At 48.7% G+C, this 19,931-nt stretch overlaps 1 protein-coding gene across 1 annotated transcript; it reads left to right on the forward strand.

Annotated features, from left to right (window-relative positions):
- Nucleotides 1–3,259: 3,259 nt before the first annotated feature.
- On the forward strand, nucleotides 3,260–13,672 carry GSDMC (gasdermin C; the record flags this gene model as incomplete). Its single annotated transcript, XM_084229749.1, is given in 9 exon segments — nucleotides 3,260–3,273; nucleotides 4,192–4,309; nucleotides 7,624–7,735; nucleotides 9,843–9,890; nucleotides 11,643–11,782; nucleotides 12,097–12,229; nucleotides 12,680–12,753; nucleotides 13,433–13,609; nucleotides 13,613–13,672. Coding segments are annotated over 9 exon segments (876 nt in total).
- Between the last annotated feature and the right edge of the window lie 6,259 nt (nucleotides 13,673–19,931).

The raw sequence follows: 19,931 nt of genomic DNA on the forward strand, positions 1-19,931 counted from the left end.
GATGAGAGGATTTATCAGCGACAGACTAGGGAGAAGAACAGGCAGACTGACTGAAATGCACTTCTGACTGAAATGCACTTCTGAGGGGAGCAGCAGGCAAGTCAGGAGAGGTCTGCTGCACCATGTGGGTAGCTCCCTGGCCAGCCAGAGATCAAACTCAGCTGCAGAGGCCATGGTCAGCTTCACCGCGCTGCGCCCAACCTCTTGTGCCACCAGGGAGGTCCCCATTCTTTTTTTTGCCCATAGTGTTTCTCTCTTTCTTTTTAAAAGATTTTATTTATTTATTTATTTTTGCTTAGAAGAACTGAGGTGTAGCATCATGAGGGTCAGTGCTGTGACTGGTAATCGAACTCAGGACCTTGCAGTTGTAATGCTGATCCTTAACCCCTAGGCCACCAGGGAGCCCCACCATAGTGTCTCTGTAGAGACACTATGGGTTTCTTAATTGGGTTTAGCTTGATTGGGTTTCCTTCATAGGATTTCTGTTTCTTCTCCTTGTCAACTTCATTATTTTTCCTTTGTCTTGAATTCTTGGAAGCTTTACTGTTCTGTGTCTTGCTATGCTTTTTCTTTAATAGTGATATATGTCCTGCTAGCCTCCTGTATGTCTGTTTTTATTTCCTTTTTCAACTTTGGAATGTTTTGTTCAATTATTTCCTTGAAGAGCTTCTCAGCACCACTGTCTTTTCTTCTCCTTCTGAGATTCCTGTGACTCATATATTTCCTTTTCCACTGTGTGAGATAATTCTTGAAGTGTTTCTTAATTCTTTTTCCTTAATATCTCTCCTGCCCTCTCTTTCTTTTTGTATCTGATCATTATTCTGTGCCATCTATTCTGTTTCCATGGCTTTTTCAAGAAGTTTTTACATTTCTACTGACCTTTTTACACACTGCAATCCTTTATTTTCTTGTTTAAACTTTCAGTCTATCTTCCTTTTGTTGATTATGTTTCTCGTAGTATTCTTTTTCTATTCTGCATCTTCTTATATATCTGATTTGGTTTTTTGAGTTTTGATTGTGTTGTTTGAGTTCTTTGACTTTCTTAATCATGGCAATTTAAAATTCTTCACCTGACAGAAGAAGAGGTCTTCTGTTTCAGGGTTGTTGGTTCTGGATTTGATTTTCTCTCTGTGGTGTGCTGCTCCCCTCAAGGCTGGCGTGGCCATTTGTATTTATCCTTCTCCCCACTGTTGCTTTGGGTTCGTTCTGTTGTATTTGGCCTCTGTTGTGTGTGATTCCTTCTCCCTCACTGTTCTGAGTGTTTCATTTATGGTGGCACAGCTACTGGGGTCTGTAGGATCTGGGGTGCTGCTGGAGCCTCCCGCAAAGCACTCTTGGCTTGTTCTGGTGGCTGGGAGGCTTGTAGGGGAGAGGGCTGTGTTAATACACTGAGTTTCTGGAACCTCAGTGGGTCAGGGCCTGTTACTGTGAGTAGGAGGGCAGAGAGTTGCTGAGATCCTTGCTATAGGAGCCCCTATGAGCTGAGCGCAGAGAGGGATGCACTTCCTCCTGCAGCTGGGTTGTGACTCAGGCCTCTGTCCTCTCCCAAAGAGCTGGCAAATAAGCCTAGAAAAGGGGATTCTCACCTGGGGTTGCTGACGTTTTCTGAAGTAGAGCCGACCCTGTGAGGTCGAGCTGGGCGCTGATTTGTTGGGAGGTGCTGGAGTCTGAAAACTTGTGGGATTCACTTCTGAGTACAGCAGGGACTCTGTAGTGAATCCTAGATATTGTTTGACTTGGGACTCAGGGCCCATTGCAGCTACTAACATGGACATCATTTGCATTTGCATCCAATTGATTGTGCAGGTATACAAAGGCCTAAATCTTTCTGTAGTATTTTAAAATCACTGTAACTCTCTTAAATACACAAGATTACCTATTTAATCTCATTTATAAGCCTCAAATGATTTCTGTAACCATCTTCTATCTGCTCCTAGAACATGCTCAGTTTTTTGAATTTTATCAAGATTATGAAAAAAGAAATTGGAGACAATGAAATGGAGCATGTCAAATGTGTGGAATATGCCTCCAGTGTGAAACTGTATTCTGTTTTAGTGGACGATAAACGTATCTCAACTTTTTGGAAGAAAGGCTATAGGCCACTTCCTTTCTCCCTCTTGGATATTCTGGAACCAAGTTCTTCACTACCAGGTATTGTCAATCAATCACAGCATAGCAGGCAAATTTGAAAATTACTGTTGTAAGATAGAGGTGGCACAGCTTCCCACCAATTCTGAGCTATCCTCAAGGTTTGATCCTAGCATCAGCCTTGCCTATAGGCAAAGGACTTGAGCTCTGACTGCTTGAGAAGTTCCTAATTATTGAGCAAGGCATACAATCATTCATTTCATAATTCCCACAGGCTCTTGAGCTAGGAATAGTATCCCCATTTTACCTAACAGCAAATGAAAGTTTGTAAAAGAATTTGCTCCAGTTCCATGCCTGGGAGTCGGTGGAACTAGTGTCGTTGTTCAAGTCATGCTGGCTTTAAATAATAACTACATTCTGCACAGTGTGCAGCCCCTGGGCTGATGCTGTCCTGTTGCAGAGGAGTGATGGGCTGGGTGGGTGATGCTGTGTGTCTCCTGGACCAGGGCCCAGGTCACATCCCCAGAGATTTACATCAGGTCGTTCTTGCTGTTACAGGACCCTTGTGTGTCAAATACTTCCTCTCGGGGGTAGTTTACACTTAATCATTAATTTAATCATTAACTGCTCAATGGAGACTTTGAATGTGTAGGAAGATTCCATTTCCGTTCAGTTTTCCATTTGGTCTAGAGTTAATTTTTTTTAAATAGATTTATTTATTGGGCCTCCCCGGTGGCGCAGCGGTTGAGCGCTGGGTTGCGAAGCTGCCTGCAGCCTCTGCAGCGCCCGTTCGATCCCCGGCTGCTCCCCGGCCACCAGGTGAGGGTCCCACATGGCGCACAGACCTCTCCTGCCGCCCGCTGCTCCCCTCAGCAGTGTCCTTCGGTCCTTCTGCCTGCTCTGCTCCCCGCTCTGGCTCTGGTGAATTCTCTCACCCTCCCGCGCTTCTGACTGTACCCAGTGCTTGTATGTATGTATGTATAAATCAATCAATCAATAAATAAATCTTTAAAAAAATTTACAAAAAAAAGATTTATTTATTTATGCATACAAGAGCTGGGGCATTTATGCATACAGAGATGTGGGGGGTGAGAGGATCCACTAGAGACAGAGTAGGGAACAGGACAGGCAGACTGACTGAAACACACTGCTGAGGGGAACAGCGGGCGAGATGGGTGAGGTCGGGTGCGCCATGTGGCCATCCTAGGCTGGCTGGATTGCTTCATACTGCGGTGCTTAACCCCATGCGCCACCAGGGAGGCCCTCTAGAGTTAATTTTTGACTCAATCTAAGCCCACCTTTTCTCCTCTAGATAAACATGTGGAAGGACCATTGCAATTCAGTGACACTAGGCTCTGGGGAGTGGAGATTGACGTGGCTGTGGATGCTGTGGCAGAGGCGAACGTTGGGGTAGAATTTTCTCAGTTGCAAGAATCCTCCCTCTGGTATCAATTTGTTGAAATCTTAGAACCGAAATTAGAAGACCTCAGAAAGAGGTGAGGCCATGGGAGAAGGAGGGGATGTGTCCACAGAGCCCTGGGGTGTCCTCTGCTGTTGGCAAACAGGCATTTGCAGGATTTGTTGTTGAGACTCAAAACGAAGAAATGAACATCCCGTGCTGCCTGTTTTTTTTGATATTTACTCATTCATTCATTCATTAAACTAACAGTACTTAGCAGCTCCACGCTCCCCCTGATGGTGCTGACATGGCTCCCGGCGAGGCGGTCACACCCCTGAGGACTGTCCTCAGCCCCAGGGTGGGGCTACTCCAGCCTCACTGGAGAGAGGCCCCGTGCTGGGATCTATAACCTGCCCCTAACCACCCCGTCTAACTCGGGAACATTCGTATGTTTCTCTATTAAGACCAGACTCTGCTGTTTCCTTTACCCCACCAGAGAACGGGGCCTCTCCACTGTGCCTGTCTGAGGCCTTTCTGTGTTCCTACGTAGCTCAAAGCCATAAGCCCATATTTTCCTGCCCTTTGAGGGCTCAACGGTGAGAATGTAAAATCTGCACTCTCCCAGGTCTTGAAGAGGAGCCCAATCCAGGGTCATGTGAGGAGGCATTGCTTTCTCTCTGATTCTTCTCCTCCCTTATCTCCAGGAAACTGTTGAAACCGCTGCCCCACTTCATGAACCAATACCGGCGATCAGGGAAGAACCTCTATGTGGTGACAAAGACGGTGGAGCTGCTCAACAGCCCTGTGCTGGAGACATCAGCAGTGGGGGTGTTTCTGGAGGTGTCTCCTCCCTTTGGAATTCTATCAAGGTACTGGTGTTGGGGGGTGGGAGCTCCGCGAGCACAGCCAGCCCAGCCTCGCTCCCCATGGCCTGAGACCACTCAGCCTCTGCCTCTGGGGATTAGAAGGTGCAGGTTGCTATTTCCACCCGCCATGTGCAGGGCCTTATCCCGGCTGGAGACCGCGTCCTAACAGCCTCATGCTTGGTGCTTCCCCAGTGGGACCATTCAGTGATGACCAATAGGAAGCAGATCTAATAGTGATATGTTATATTTTACGTTTGGAGAGTGCTGGATCCTGGTGAATCTGAAGGTGCGGTTGCTCTACTGTGCACATGTTCAGTTTCATGCTGGAAGAAATGAGGCCCACCGTCTCCAAACCGCAGTGGTCAAAGTTGCTACATGTTGTGATATCCTGAGTGAAAAGACTTAAGGAATGTGATTTATATATTAAAGCACACATAATATACCTAGTGATTCACAATGACCACCTATAATACTTTGACGTGATATTAATAATCAAATGATTTTTATTTTATAATGTTATTTTGCAGGACATATGATTTTTGGGTATTTTGTGCTCACTTACCAGATTTAGAAAGTAAAGAAATAAAATCCCCGGTTGTGAACTACTTTCCTAAGTTCAGTGATTTTTCCCTAGAGGAGTGTGAAGAAGCTTCACCCAGATCATTAAAAAAAGGTTGATTTATCATTAGTTACAAACTGTATAAATTCCAGGAGGTCAGCTTCATATTTCAATGCGTGTTTATGCCTTACAGAACCAGCCACCAAAGTTGTAGTGCCATCCCACTATCAAATTGACCTCCTCTGCCTTTTCCTCCTCTCTCCTCATCCCACCCCAATTCTCCACAACCACCAATTTTTTTTTAAGATTTATTTATTTATTTATACAAGCACTGGGTACAGTCAGAAGCACAGGAGGGTGAGAGAATTCACCAGAGACAGAGTGGGGAGCAGAGCAGGCAGAAGGACTGAAGCACACTGCTGAGGGGAGCAGCGGGCAGCAGGAGAGGTCTGCGCGCCATGTGGGACCCTCGCCGGTGACCGGGGATCAAACCTGTGCTACAGAGGCTGCGGGCAGCTTCGCAGCCCAGCGCTCAACCGCTGTGCCACCAGGGGAGGCCCACAACCACCATATTTTTAAGAGTCATTTTTACTGAATATTGTCATGTTTGCTTTGGTTGTTCATATTCCTCATATGAGCAAACACTATTTGGTAATTATTTTTTCCTTTCTGACTTACTTGCTTAGGGCAATCACCTTGAGTTGCACCCATGTTGCAATAAAATGCAAGTTTTCATCTTTTTAGAGCTGAGTAGTATTCCTTTGAGTGTGTCTACTACAACTTCTTAATCCACTCATCCAGTGATGGGCATTTAGGTGGTTTCCATTTAGGTGGGCATCTAGGTTCACCCTGTGAACATAGGGGTGCACAAAAATTTTCATACTAGTGCTTTCATATTCTCTGGATAAATGCCTAGGAGTGGTATTTTGGCATCTTATCAAGGTCAAAAAGAAAGACAATGTGATAAACTCAGTGGATACTTAGCACACAGATATCTAATAGCACATTCTTTATTTTATGTCTTTAAAATTGTATAATCTAGATCTTTCAATTACGAATGTATCCATGTATTCAAGAGCATTTTAAGATTGGTAATGGATATATGGTACCCTGTCTCAAAACAATAGATAGCCTCATTCAATATGGTAATTTTTTGGCAAAATTTCTAGAAGCGTAAGTTAGAAAATAATCACGGATATTATCACTTTTATTTACTAAACTTTTTTTTGAGGGGGGAAATGATGAAGAATTGAGATGTTCAATAAACCAATAGTATATATAATGTGAAGAATAGAAAGTCCCATTTACTTACCAACTCTAGTTACGTATATCTAGATGTAACTTCTTTCAGAAATAAATGGATCTATATGGAAATATTTTACTGAAAAATACAGGGAAATCCTGAATAAAGAAAAAAATGAAATCATGTTCCTTCTAGATAACTATATGTTAAAGAGGCCAATATTTTAGTGAAAAACAGTTTTGAATAATTTCAAACTATATACTATTTTCTTTCTCACTTTGAGGAGAGAACTGATGTACTAATCTAAATCATGAGGAATAAAAAGCATATTAAAAGTAACTAACAGTGTTTAGTAAGACCACAAGAGCTTGGGAGAATTGTCTATCAAGTAATCATAGTGGACTTCTCAGAAGAAACCTTGAACCAGAAGGAAGTGGGGTGACATAGGGCAAGTGCTGAAAGGAATAAAAAACTGCCAACCAAGCACATCATATCTAGAAAATTTTCCTTTAAAAAGAAAAAGAAATAAAGAATTTTATTTCAAAGGTAAATATATAGACAGATACAGAATTCTGTAATGCTGAAATATAATGTTGGTACCTACATCATCTTTATTTCTGGCATAGAACTAAATGTCAAAAGCATAAAATTTAATTACAACCATAAAACTGTTAATAGATATACAGTATAAAGACACATAAGTTTGACATTATAACACAAGTAGAGCCATAACTGTAAAGCAGTATCTTCTCTCCTCCCCAACAACTACTCATTTTACACTGTCTCCACAGTGTTACCTTTTCCGAATGTCATGCAGTTAATTAAATCATATAGAACTTATTTTTATTTTGATTTCTTTCATGCAATGAAATGTATTAAAAGTCCCCCATGCCTTGATGGTTTATGTGTTTAATGGTGAATAATATTCCAGGGTCTGGATACACCACTGTTTATCATCCACCTATTGTAGGACATTTTGGTTGCTTCCAAGTTTTGCCACTTAAGAGTAAAGCTGATTCTAGACATCCATGTGGTGGTTTTTGAGAGGCAAATTTTCAATAACTTTTTAGTAACTAATAAAGAACATGCTAGATTTTATGGTGAGAGCAGTATGCTTAGTTTTGCAAGGAATCGCCACACTGTCTTCCAGGGTGGAGGCACCTTTTTGCATTCTGACCAGCAATGAATGGGAGTTTTACCCTGACTATGGTTCACATGGAGGTTTTTGCTCTGGTAAATTGTGATCTTCTTCCCCTACTGTTCGCTCTCTCCAATTTTGAGGACATTGGGATTCTCTGCGATGTGAACTACTCTCCGGACAGATCTCGGAACAGTTGTTGGTGACTTTCTTTCTTTAGGTTTTTGCTTGTTTTTAGGGTGGATGATGACTTCCAGCCTCCTTTCCAGATATCCTTGACTTTCAAAACCAGGTGTATATTTGACCATGTTCCTGGGCTTCTGCCCCCAGGGTGAAGGAAAAGGAAAGTACCAAAAGCAGAGTGAGCTGGTGCTGAGTCTACAGAAGGGCATGGTGATGGCCTACAAGAAGAAGCTGCTGCAGTTTGAGGATGATGGTTGGGGTAAGTAGAAGTTGAGGGATGCACATGTTCCGAGGGGTGGGGTGTGTTTCTGCTGGAAAGAGAAACGAGAGGATGTAGGGATGCCTGTCAGCACCCTTTGCCAACTGTCTGGAACACATACATCGGGCCCCCTTCAAGGATGGCCTGATGAACTGTTGTTGCAGGGAGACTGAGACGGTGTGAAGAATGAAAAACGGGTGCTCAGCATGGGGTTGTGATTGGCACTGAGCAAGGTTGCCCTTGGGCAGACCATCTCTGATCCTGCAAGGTGACTTTTTTTTAGTAGCTCAACTGGGGAGCCCCAGGATCCTCCCTCTATGGGGTTACCCACAGACCCCAAGTGAAAGCCTGCAAGACATCAGCAGAATCACAGGCGTTGTACAGCCATAACCACATAGGCAGGATTTTACCTGAATCTCTTCCTCCTTCATTAGCCTGAAATGGACAGTCCCCAACACACTCACTTGGGTTCTGACACCACGTGTGTGAACCGTTTGCATCAAAAAGCAAGTGTGCAATCTGGGTGACATGAAGGCTGCAAACCCACCAGCTCCCATTCCTTGGACTCTCCATTCCCTCATGTAGGTCCCATCTTCAGGTCAGCCTGATGCAGCTGGGGGCAGATTCCTCGGAGATGAGGGGATGTCCATCCCCGCCCCCCACTCCCCTCTAGAGAAATCTAATTGCAGCATCTGGTCAGAGTCAGGTCCTGCTGTCAGTTACCCCCCATAAGTGACATTGGATAGAAAGATCTTGAACTCTCCAGGCTTGCAGGGTCAGTGTCTTTTGCTTCTGGGGAAAGTCCAGCCCTCCCCAGAGCAAGGCCCTCCTGAGGGCTAGAGATGAGGATGGTGTCCCCCATTTAGAGGAGGTCAGAGACCCCTGCAGAGGCAGCGGGAGATGATTGTGCTTTATGGTCATGGCGTATGACAAAGCGCCACGTCTTCAGGGAGGGCTGTAGAAGATGCCTAATCTTCAAAAACACTGTTTCTTAAGTGTGGGGGATGAGCTGAGAGAAGCTAAAGGCCCCCACAGCAGCACTGCAGCAGGGACAGCCCACGAGGGGGCGGGGCCAGCTGCTGTTGCACAGCTTCATGCTGATGAGCAAGGGAAGGAGCCTTTACCATGTGCAGGGGAGGCGGACACCGGCTCACTGATCTGATTTCATCCCTACAAGAAATCAGAGAGGAAAATAAAGTGCAGCCAGGTCAGTAATTTGCAAATATTTGCTGTGTGACTGTGGAGAACATCAGACTCTCTGGGGCCGTCTTCTCTCTAACTCGGAAATGAGACCTGCTCTGCAGAGTGGGGGGAGCTAGAGAGGAGTGTCTGGCACAGAGCGGTCTCCACCCCCAGCCTCCTGCAGCCTCCCAGGACCTGATCAGGGTTCAGGTTCCTTCCTTCTCACAGCCCTTTGTCCAGAGCCCGTCCTGTTATACCCCCTAATGCCAGCCACTTCCCCTCACAGCCAAGTCCTTAAGGAATCTCCACACTCTGTGTCTCCCCTCCAGGCCTCGCTGCCTCCACCCGCTGCAGTTCACCCCGGAGATCACGTCTTGGCAGGGCCTGCTTGGATGCTCCTCTCCCTGGATGCTGGACACTGATCTCTGGGGCTCCTTTCCTGGGCTGTCTCCATGCTGTGTCCTTCGGGGGCTCCGTCCTTTGTGATCACTTTCTCTTTGGTGGAGGCAAGTCTCAGGCCTCTGGACATTTCTCTGTGTGGGCCTTGAAGCCACCTGGGAAGCTGGAAGGGTGGGAGAGGACATGAGGGAGGAGACTCAGGGCAGAGAGACCTGCTAGAGGGGACAGCCCTGCAGGGGTGGGGGGAGCAGACCCTCCCCCCCACAGGCAGGTCTCTGGTGGAGCCAGTGGCACCCGTAGGTACAGATCCCAAGCTCTTCTCGGTGCCAGACCCAGAAGGTCCAGAGTGAGGTCAGGGGTTCTGAGTTGTCACAAGAAGCCCACTGCCTGTGATCAGGGGCCCCCAGCTACCCCCTGAGAAGAGCTGCCATGCTGCCTGCAGGAGCAGGGCTGGGCTGCGGGTGGGGGTGGGGAAGCCTCCAGCAGGGTGACCTGGCTCTCCTGACCTGGATCCTTCTTCTTTCAGATGTTCTTGATGACTCAGATGATATGGGGAAAAGCTTTCCAGTACAAGGTGAGTTCCCAACTGGGCATATTTGACTTGACCTTGACCCTGTGCGCCCAGAGATACTGAGGGTGCTCACCAGAGCCTCAGGGGCCCAGTCCTGTCCCCACAGTAAACCAGCCCCTCCTGCACAGCCTGCCAGCTCCCTTGTTTTCACTAGCAGGACCCTGGAAAACACATAAAAAAACGAGCTTTTTCCGCTTAACAGTGGATGTCACCTGTGTGTGTGCAAGTTTGTGTGTGTTTCTGGAACTAACTCTCGGTGAGTGAGCCCTTCTTTTTTATCTTTCCAGTGAAGTTTAGTAATCGGTCATTAGGGAAGTGATTTTTTTTAAAGATTTCACTTATTTATGCATACAAGAACTGGGGTACAAGCCCGAGGTGCAGGGTTAGTTGTTTTTGAGCCAGGAGAGTGGGATCTGATCCTCTAGGACTCAACTCTGCACAACAGAACCCCCACATGCTGACAGTGGCCTCCTTCCCAGGGCTCTGGGATCTGGTCACCTGGGCGGTGGGTAACAGAGGTGGGGAGGAGGGGTGGGGAAGCAGGGGCAGAAGTGCCGAGAAACTGAGCATTTTTGAACTAATTCTTGGGCTGGATATTAATTTCTGCTCTAGAAATGTGGTGTGCTTGTATCAGTCCATCCCCCCAATAGGTGAGTGTGTGGTTGGGGGTTGGGGGAGGAATCCTTCCTGCCACAATCAGCTGCGCCCCACAGTTGCCCCTGCCTTTGCCACCACTGCACTGGGCCTGGCCCAGCACTCTGTCCAGGGGGCTCCTGGGGGCTGAGGGTGGGGAGGGTGGGCCTGATGGGGCAGGAAGAGGTGCTGCAGGAGGGAGGCGGGGTCAGAGGGAGAGCAAACCCTCCACAGTGTCTCAAAAGCAAATTTGAGGATGAGGAAAGACATGGTGGCTTGTGATTCTCTCTCCAGGAAGCCTAGAGGAACCCTCTGGGCAAGGTGAGTGTTTATCAAGTGGGAACCTGGGCTTCTGGGTGGAAACTGACAGGCTGACTCCCCTGGAGCTTCCCTGCCACTCGGACAACCGGATTCTCCTCCATGCACACATTGTCACATCCCCTTTTTGTTCATTCACCCTCCCTCATCCACACTTAGCCCGGCCACCCTGATGAGGCTGTGTCGGAAACAGGCACTGATCTGGGCACAGGGACTCCGGGGCTCGGCAATGAACCCAGAGACAGAAATGCCACCTCTTTGGAGCTTCCTCTCGTGTGACCTCTCACCTCAGCAGGTCTCTCTGATGGCCCCTCAGGTGCTCTGGGAGAGGTTAATTCCTTCTAGACTCAGAAGACACAGACACAAGTGTGATCTGTAGGGTGCGGTGTGTGCCTGGTACTGCTGCATGTGCTTCACATACGTGACCCCCGTGATTGTCACCACAGCCTCATTTTAGATGTGGAAACTGAGTCCAGAGCAGGGAAGATTCTCATCTCTACAGCCATAGGCCAGGATCCTCCTTGTTCAAGAAAAGTGTCATAAAGGAGTCCCTGTGATTTTTTCCACATCCCAAGACACGTTTAAGATTCTCCATCTCTTCTCCTGGTGTCTGCCCCCTTATTTCAGCTGTATCCTCGTCTTTCTAGCCTATTTTGATACCTGCACCCCCAGAGTTCAAACACATCACCCACTGAGATGCTTTTCATCAGCAGCTCAAAGGTTGGATGAGTTTGCTCACATGATGGGGAAAGATTATTCTAGGAAAGTTCTATCTAAGACTCATTCCTATTTCCCAGGTGGCAGATTTCAAATGCCTGGAAGAAGAGGTTTTCTTGAACATGGAGAAGGTGGCTTTGCTGTCAAGTAACATTCCATTTATCTTGTTCATTAATATCCAAGCTATGCTGGGGGACCGACGGGCTCTGCAGGACCTCATGGACACGGTGAGGGGGCCCCTCAGCTGTCCAGGGCTGATGAAACCTGCAAATGGTGTATGTTTAGCAGATATGGCTGCCCAGACACATGGGGAAGGAGAGTGAGTATAATAGTAGGGGAATGAGAGGGCCAGGAGAGTGGCCATGCTGCATGGACATCCCATGTAGCGTAGCCCTTCAGGGGTAAGGTATCCCTTGTGGGGTAGAGAAAGACATTAACCCAACTTCTGGTTAATAACTTATACATCATAGATCATAACATAGGGAAAATTACATGACAATATCATCATCATCATCATCATCATCATCCTTGCCTTCTGCAGCTTGTCCAGGAGAAGGCCTTGGGTCATTTGAGTGGCCCTGGTGCCACCATCCTGGATGAGCTGGGAAGGATCCCAGGGTACCCACATGTTGACCCAGTGGACCTCATCCTTTGCCTGCTTGAAGCCATAATGGGTGAGAGAGATTTGAGGGGGTGTGGGAGAACCTCAGTGTTGGTCCCCAGAACCTCGAAGAGGAATTTGTGAGCTACCACCTCCCCAAAGCACTTTGATGATTATGGTTTTCATCCTCACATGACTCCTCACTCAGAGGGTCAGTGAGGAAAACTTGCCATGTGACTCGGAGCCTGAGGCCTAGACAGACCCACCCATGTTCATCCACCCTGTCATTGGGGTGGGCGGTTCCAGGCTCAAGGCTCAGAATCCCACCCTCTGGACCGTGTAGTGTAGCATCGCAGAGGCCATCCCCAAAGCAGAAGGAAGACTCGGAGGAAAGGGATTTGCATTTTACATCTAGTGGGTTTTCTTCTTCTACCTGGAGATCCCCCCTCATGGGGTTTCTTGGTTCACTCAGTTGGGGGGTATTTGACTCCTCACTCTTTCCCCAAATACCCCCTGTCCCCAGTGCTGAGTGACACCCAGCACGCTCTGCTGGCCCAGTCCATGGAGAAGAGGATCCTGCCCTGTCAGCGGGAGCTGGTGAGAAATCCCCGGGGCCAGCATCCAGGGGGAGGGGGCAGCAGAAGGAGAGAAGAGTGACTCTGAGGAAAGAGAGATGATGCAGTTTCAGCTGGGAGGGGAGACCCCATCCCAGTGTGGTCCTGGGAAATCCCAGCTCCTGTCCTTCTGGAGAGCAGGCCCAGTGGGTGTGAGGGTCTCAGTTTCCATGGAAACCCCTGCAGAGGGTCCCAGAGTACTAAAATAGTCAAACAGGGATACAGATTTGGGGAGCTCAGAGGTTCTGAGGAATACCCCCACTTTAATTACATAGTTACAATTCAATTGCTCTTCTTTCTCCATCTATGTATGTATGTATGTATGTGTGTGTGTATGTGTGTGCGTATGTATGTATGAGTCTATTGGAGATCATAGAATTACAATCCACATTCACACATTGCACACATGTACACACACACCTATGACCCCAAATACCACTGTCCTACAAGGCTAGTGTTAGTCTCTCCATTTAGCAACTCAGGAAGCAGTGGTCAGCAATTTCCAGGAACGTGTGTCCAAGGTCACACTGAGCACAAGACATGACCAGGATGGAGTCCTCGTCCCCATGACTCTTTCCTCAGTCATACCTCACTGTTGGGACAGAACGTTTTCTCTTCCCTACCAAAGGCTGACCTGTAACATCTTATACCATTTCTTCTAGGTGCGGAGCATCCTGGAGCCCAACTTCAAGTACCCCTGGTGCATTCCCTTCACCCTCGACTCCCAGCTCCTCACCCCCCTGAAGGGTGAGGGTGTGGCCATCACCTATGGGCTGCTGCAGGAGTGTGGGCTGAGGATGGAGCTGAATAACCCCAGGTCCACCTGGGATCTGGAAGCTTAGGAACCCCTGTCGGCCCTGTTTGCGTCGCTGTGTCTGCTGCAGCAGCTGACAGAGGCCTGAGCCCCCCTCTTAGGCAATCAAACCCGAGACAGACTCCTGCTCCAACCTGTCTGTGCTGTGTTGTCATCCGTGGGCTGGGGGGACATGGGTCCATTCTGAATGGGGACAATTTGGGACTGGAGGAAAGTTCTGGGGTGATGGAAATACTCTACATCTTGCTAAGGATTCATTATTCATCAAAATTCAACAAACAGGCCTCCATGGTGGCCTAGCAGTTAAGTCTCAGCGCTATCACCGCTATGGCCTGAGTTTGATCCCCAGCCAGGGAGTAACCCACATGGCACAGCAGACCTCTCCTGTCTCACCTGCTGCTCCCCTCAGCAGTGTGTTTCAGTCAGTCTGCCTGTTCTGTTCCCCGCTCTGTCTCTGGTGAATCCTCTCACCCCCTGCACCTCTGGCCTACACCCCAGCTCTTCTATGCAAAAAACAAAACAAAACAAAACAAAAACCCCAAAACCAAAAATCAAACAAACTACAGGGAGGAATCAGAATATGCAGCATAGAATAAAGAAAGTACATAGGCTGCATTTTAAGATAATCATTAGCATATTAAGAAAAACAGGAGAAAAGTGTTGCATTAACGTTGCTCTTTAAAACACAACATTGAGGGCCTCCCTGGTGGCGCAGCGGTTGAGCGCTGGGTTGCGAAGCTGCCCGCGGCCTCTGCGGCGCCGGTTCATTCCCCGGCTGCTCCCCGGCCACGGGAGGAGGGTCCCACATGGCGCGCAGACCTCTCCTGCCGCCCGCTGCTCCCCTCAGCAGTGTACTTCGGTCCTTCTGCCTGCTCTGCTCCCCGCTCTGGCTCTGGTGAATTCTCTCACCCTCCGGCGCTTCTGACTGTACCCAGTGCTTGTATAAACAAAACAAACAAACAAACCAGCAAACAAATAAATAAAGCATGCCTCTATTAAAAAAAAAAAAAACAACATTGAGAGGATACAGAAGAGCTATTAGAAATTGAAACTATTATAACATAAGAAAGTCTAACATAAAAGAGTAGATAAAGTTGACCAAAAGGGCATAATTGAAGAATAAGACATAAATTTAGAAGATCTGTTTAGCACGGTTAACATCTGGATAAAAGAAGAGTTTTAAAGAAATGATGGGTATGCGGATTCTTTTGAGTCTATCGACTGCGGCTCTGCAGGTTCACAAGAAACTGTAACTCTCTGGAAGAAACTAGCTATGGGCATGTGGGCTGTCCTCAGCTTTTGGCCTCTGCTTCCCCAAGCCCTATTCTCTGCTCCTGCCCCTTCCCTGGGCCCCGCCTGAGATCCCCGGCCTTGGCCTCTGGCGGTGGAGGCAGTCAGCAGGGGTTTTCTTGCCCAGAGTGTCCTGGTGGCGGGATCGGATCCCACCTTGCACATTTCTAGACTAGCCCACACAGCTGACTAGCACCACGCGCACCTGTTTCCTTTGGCCTCAGCCGCAGAGGCGCCGCCAAGATGGCGCCCTTGGTGGGTGCTGGACGCCCAGCACAGCAGACACTCAGCCCCGGGCTCTGAGGCAGGAGAGTTTATTTCCAAGAGGGCGCAGGCGAGTCCAGGAGCCTGAGCTCCTGAGTGAAGAGGGTTCAGGGTGTTCCAGGAGTGGGTCCGAGCCAGTGAGGGGTGGGGTGGAGGAGGGAGGAATTTAAGTATTTTAAGGAAGTGGATTATTAGGAAGGGTTGAAGAACGCGGCCTTTCCGTGCTCGAGTCGTTTCTCTTGGTGACCTGAGGACCCCGCTGACCCCTGGATGACGCTGTCTCCTTGGCCGACTTCCTCAGCTGGAAACAGGTTTGCAAGAGATGAAAGTCTTACTTCTAGGGAGGTCAGTCAGACAGGGCTGCTCCTTGAGTCTGACTGAGGCCTGGACCACCTCCCCCAGGGGACGTCCTCTGCCTTCCCTCCCCGCCTCTCCGCTTCCTCCACCCAATAGTGACTCCCCTCCTCCAGACATCTCACCTCTCACCACGACCTCCCCCGATAGAGAGCCTGACAGGTGGACCCCAGGCAGCCCCCCATGACCCTCTCGGCTTTCAAAGCAGGGAGGTGTCCTCCCCGAGGTGGCCCCGGGGCAGATCCAGGTGGGGGAGACCAGGAAGCCACAGAGGAGGCCTGCTGGGCTGGGCGGGATGCCCTGTCGAGCTGTGGGCTCGGTGCACATCTGGGTTAGAGGGAATGTCCCGTGGGGCCGGGCTGAGCGGTGGCCTGAGGTCTAGGCAGGGAAAATACTGAATCTGGAACCCACCTTATGGAGTTTCGTCTGGAAATGTTGTCAGCTTTTCATCTGTGACCTCAACAATATCTGAAAGGAGAAGGATCCAGGTCAGGAGAGCCAGGTCACCCTGCTGGAGGCTTCCCCAGCCCCACCTGCAGACCAGCCTTGCACCTTCAGGCAGCATAGCAGCTCTCCTCAGAGGGTGGGGGCCCAGCATCAGAGGCACTGGGGTGCTTGTGACAACTCAGAGCCCCTGACCTCACTCTGGACCTTCTGGGTCTGACACTGAGAAGACCCTGGGATCTGCACCTAGGGGTGCTACTGGCTCCACCAGAGACCTGCCTGTGGGGGGGGGGAGGGTCTGCTTCCCCTCCTCCTGCAGGGCTGTCCCCTCTGCCGGGTCTCTCTGTCCTGAGTCCCCTCCCTTATGTCCTCCCCCCTTACTCTCTGCCAGCTTCCCTGGTGGTTTCAAATTTCCCGTGAGAAATGCACTAAAAAATGAACATTTTCTATCTCTAAGGTTCTTTGACAGGGCAAGAGAACCCATGAAGGAAACACTGAAACAGTCCTACAGATGAAGCTCTCACAGGCCCTAGTGTCCTGGTATCCAGGAGACGGGAGTTCCAGTGAGTGCACTAGTGACTGGGGGGGGGGGTGTGAACTCACTGGGGTGAACTGCAGAGGGTGGAGGCAGCCAGGCGGGGAGGGGAGGACACAGAGTGTGGAGATTCTTTAAGGACTTGGTCCTGAGGGGAGGGAGTGGGAGGAGGGGTATGGGGAGGGCCCTTGGGTGAGGGGCTGTGGGAAGGCAGGGCCCTGAGCCCGAGGTCAGGTCCTGGGGAGGCCGCAGGTGGCTGGGGGTGGAGGCCGCTCTGTGCCATTCCCTCCGCCAGAGGGAGGAACCCTCCTATGAACACCGACAAGGTGTTTTCACTTCTGGCTGCAGATGAGACGGCTCGCAGAGGGTTTTGATTTTCTCTGCAGTTGCACAGCACGTCTGTGGCGTGCTCTCGACCTGCACATTTCTTGCCTTCTGCTCTGGGATGGGGATGAAACCAGGGCCTGTGGGTCTGGTGTCTGCTGCTCTGGCACATGCACAGCTTCCTTCCCTGACACTGAGAACCAACGCCTGTGACCAGATCTGTCTCCCCCTGGTGGTGGGAACACGACTTGCAGGACTAAAGTGCTCGCCTCTTGTCTGACGTGACTAAGTTCCCAGTCGCCGGCTCTGAAGAAACTGGACATTTTGGAAGATTGAGCTCCTTCTCTCCCTCCCTCAGGTGCAGCACTCTGCCATTCTCCGTGACCTTTAACGGCAGGTGCCTCATCAGGGGACGGAGATCTTCCTCTTGCGTGGGAATCCCAGTCTCAGCAGAGAGCTGCGTTGGGTGTTCCTGCCTTTCCCCAGAAGAAACGTCCACTGACCTCACACCTCCTGGGAGCTCAGCCCCCGGACCCTGCCTGGCCAGATGCTGCCCTTCAGATGCCACATGGAGCAGGGTGTGAGCGTGAGCTTGTCTCTGTGTGTCTCTCTGGGTGAATGCATACGAGAGTGCATACATGTAAGAGTGTGTTTGTGTGTGTCAGAGAGTTTATGAATTGTGTGTAGTTCGTGTATGTATTTGCGTGTGCGCAGGCATTGCTCGTCTCCAAGGAGATGGACCCCACCATCCCCGGCTGAGCTCTCAGTGGACTTCATTTGGGAGTGGAGAGGCCAGGATCCTCCCATTGATCCTCAGCCCTCTGCCCACCGGGTATGCGGCTGATCTTTTATGCCACTAGTTCACCGTGCGGGTCCAAGCCCTAAGTCTGCGTGTCGGGGGCTCAAAGTCTAGTGAGTGAGGGAGAGATAAAGACAAATCTCTGCCTTGCCAACACAAGGCATTGCATCTGCAGTTGCGTCTGTGATGGTGCTGGTATTTTAGGAGATTTAACTGGAGCTATGGGCACCGGGGGTCCCCCAGGGGAGCTGCTGAGAGCGGCAGGTTCTTGAAGGACTAGAGGTGGTGGGAACTAAGGCTGCTCGGGACACCTCTGCCCGGCACACCCTTTGTCCCTGGTCCCTCTCCACGTGGGAAATTGTCACGACCTCCCTGTGGCTACAGTTCGTAGTGGGATGTGTGTGTCTCCAAAGAGCCGAGAGATGTTGCTCCTCCTCTCCAAGGCAGGCAGAGAAGTCAAGGCCGCCTGTTGAGTCTCTTTTACTTCTGGTTTCTCTTTCCAGGAGAAAAAGACGCCCTGTCCTCACCCGTGCCCTCAGTCTCTGCTCACCCCAGCCGTTGTCTCTGATGATCAGTTGCTTCATCTTGTAGGCCAGCACCATGCCCTTCTGCAGAGCCAAAAGCTTCTCGTTTGGTTTGTCATCCTGGTGGCAGAGATGAAGAAAATAGTCCTTTTTGTGTGTAATTTTGAAAGTGAAATAGATCTGGAAAGTTCATGAGCAAAGAACCCAGCTGTCCTCTCTGTTCTGCATCCCAATTGCCAGTTCCCATGGTTTTGCTTTTTTCATCTCATATTTACCTTCTATTTCTCACTTTCCTATTTCTATTGTAATCATTTGATATTTTTCCACATTTAAATATGCCTACTTCCTGTTTCCTTTTGATAGGCGATCTCTCCTATGCCTCCCCCTCCCTCACCACCCACTCCCCACGGCCTCCTAAAACGTGCATAGCCAGCACCTGTCTAAGTCAGTAGCCACTGTTTTCTGTGAGGGAGACTGAATCTCCTCACTCTGGGTCTTTTCAATATCAGCTAATTCATGTGGCTTCTCTCCCTTTTGACTCATTCTCTCCAGGGGTTGTTTAGCACGCATATTTTCAAACCTTGTATAAGTGGAGGTATGTTTTTATTGTCAAATTGATTAATATTTGACTGGACATTGAATTCTAGGGTGTAATTTCATGGGTAGGACTTTTTTGTTGTTTTTAAAAATGTTTGCTTTTAGAGGGAAATGCCTGGAGTTTCAAACATGTATTCTGTGGTGTCAATTATTGCTGGCTCACTACATTGGACCTTCAGTTGGCATTTTCATTACATAAACACATTCCTCGAGCCTCAGAATGTTCTTGTATTATTTCTTAGATCATTTCCTCCCATGGCTTTGGCTCTAGTCTGATCGATAAAGAGCTAAGATGTCATCATTCCTTCATATCAACAAGTGAAAAGCTACACAAAGTTAAAATCCAGAGCTCTTAGATCTGTCAGAGAAGTGAGGTCACAGAGCAATAACTGTCCCCCAAATTTGTAAAAAGGCAATTTACCAAAGAAGAAACCTCCACAGGAACTGGTGTCAGAAATTCCTCTAAGGTCAGTGTGACAAACCTGGGCCTTAATAACTCCAGGGAGACCCAGTCATGTGGGAATGGCTCACACATTTGTAAGTTGTATTTCAAGGAGCTCAAACCAGTTCTCATAGTGAATATCCAGGGGATAAAAATCCCCTCTTGCTTCAGACAGTGGGAAAAGAAAAGTCACCATTAACTTGTCCTTGGAGGTAAACCAGGGGGCAACTTGCCATCAAGGCCAGGAGTTCTCTTTGAAGGAACTTCTTATCTAGTCCACCATAGTTTTAATATAATTAATCAAGCGACCTTATATATAGGCAAACATAGTTTCTACATACAAGAAAAAGACTTTTTCAAGGAATATAGGCATTGGTTTCAGTGTATTCTGGAATCACCTATTTGAATAAAGCCATAGTAACAAATATTCTCTATTGAGGATTACAGTATCCTAGGAGAACTGGTTGAGCATTAACGTTACCATAAACTTTCATGTTGGTATTATTGCATTCAAATTATGGCACTACTGCACTAATTTTGTGGGTGAGGAAACCATTCATCAGAAAAATGGTGAAGGTTTTCAAGCTGCCCAGTGATTAACTGGAGCCTCTGGAATGCAACACTGCTCTTTGATTCACCAGGACACCTCCTGATGTCAAACAGTGCAGACCAATGTGAAGCTCTGATGTGCTGAAACACATTCTCAACCCAATCAAAATCAATGCAGCTGGGTGCCAGAGGCTCCAGGTGGACTGTTCAACATCACAACCAGGA

This window comes from Talpa europaea (genome assembly GCF_964194135.1).
Source record: "Talpa europaea genome assembly, chromosome: 3".
In the NCBI taxonomy this organism is placed as follows: domain Eukaryota; kingdom Metazoa; phylum Chordata; class Mammalia; order Eulipotyphla; family Talpidae; genus Talpa; species Talpa europaea.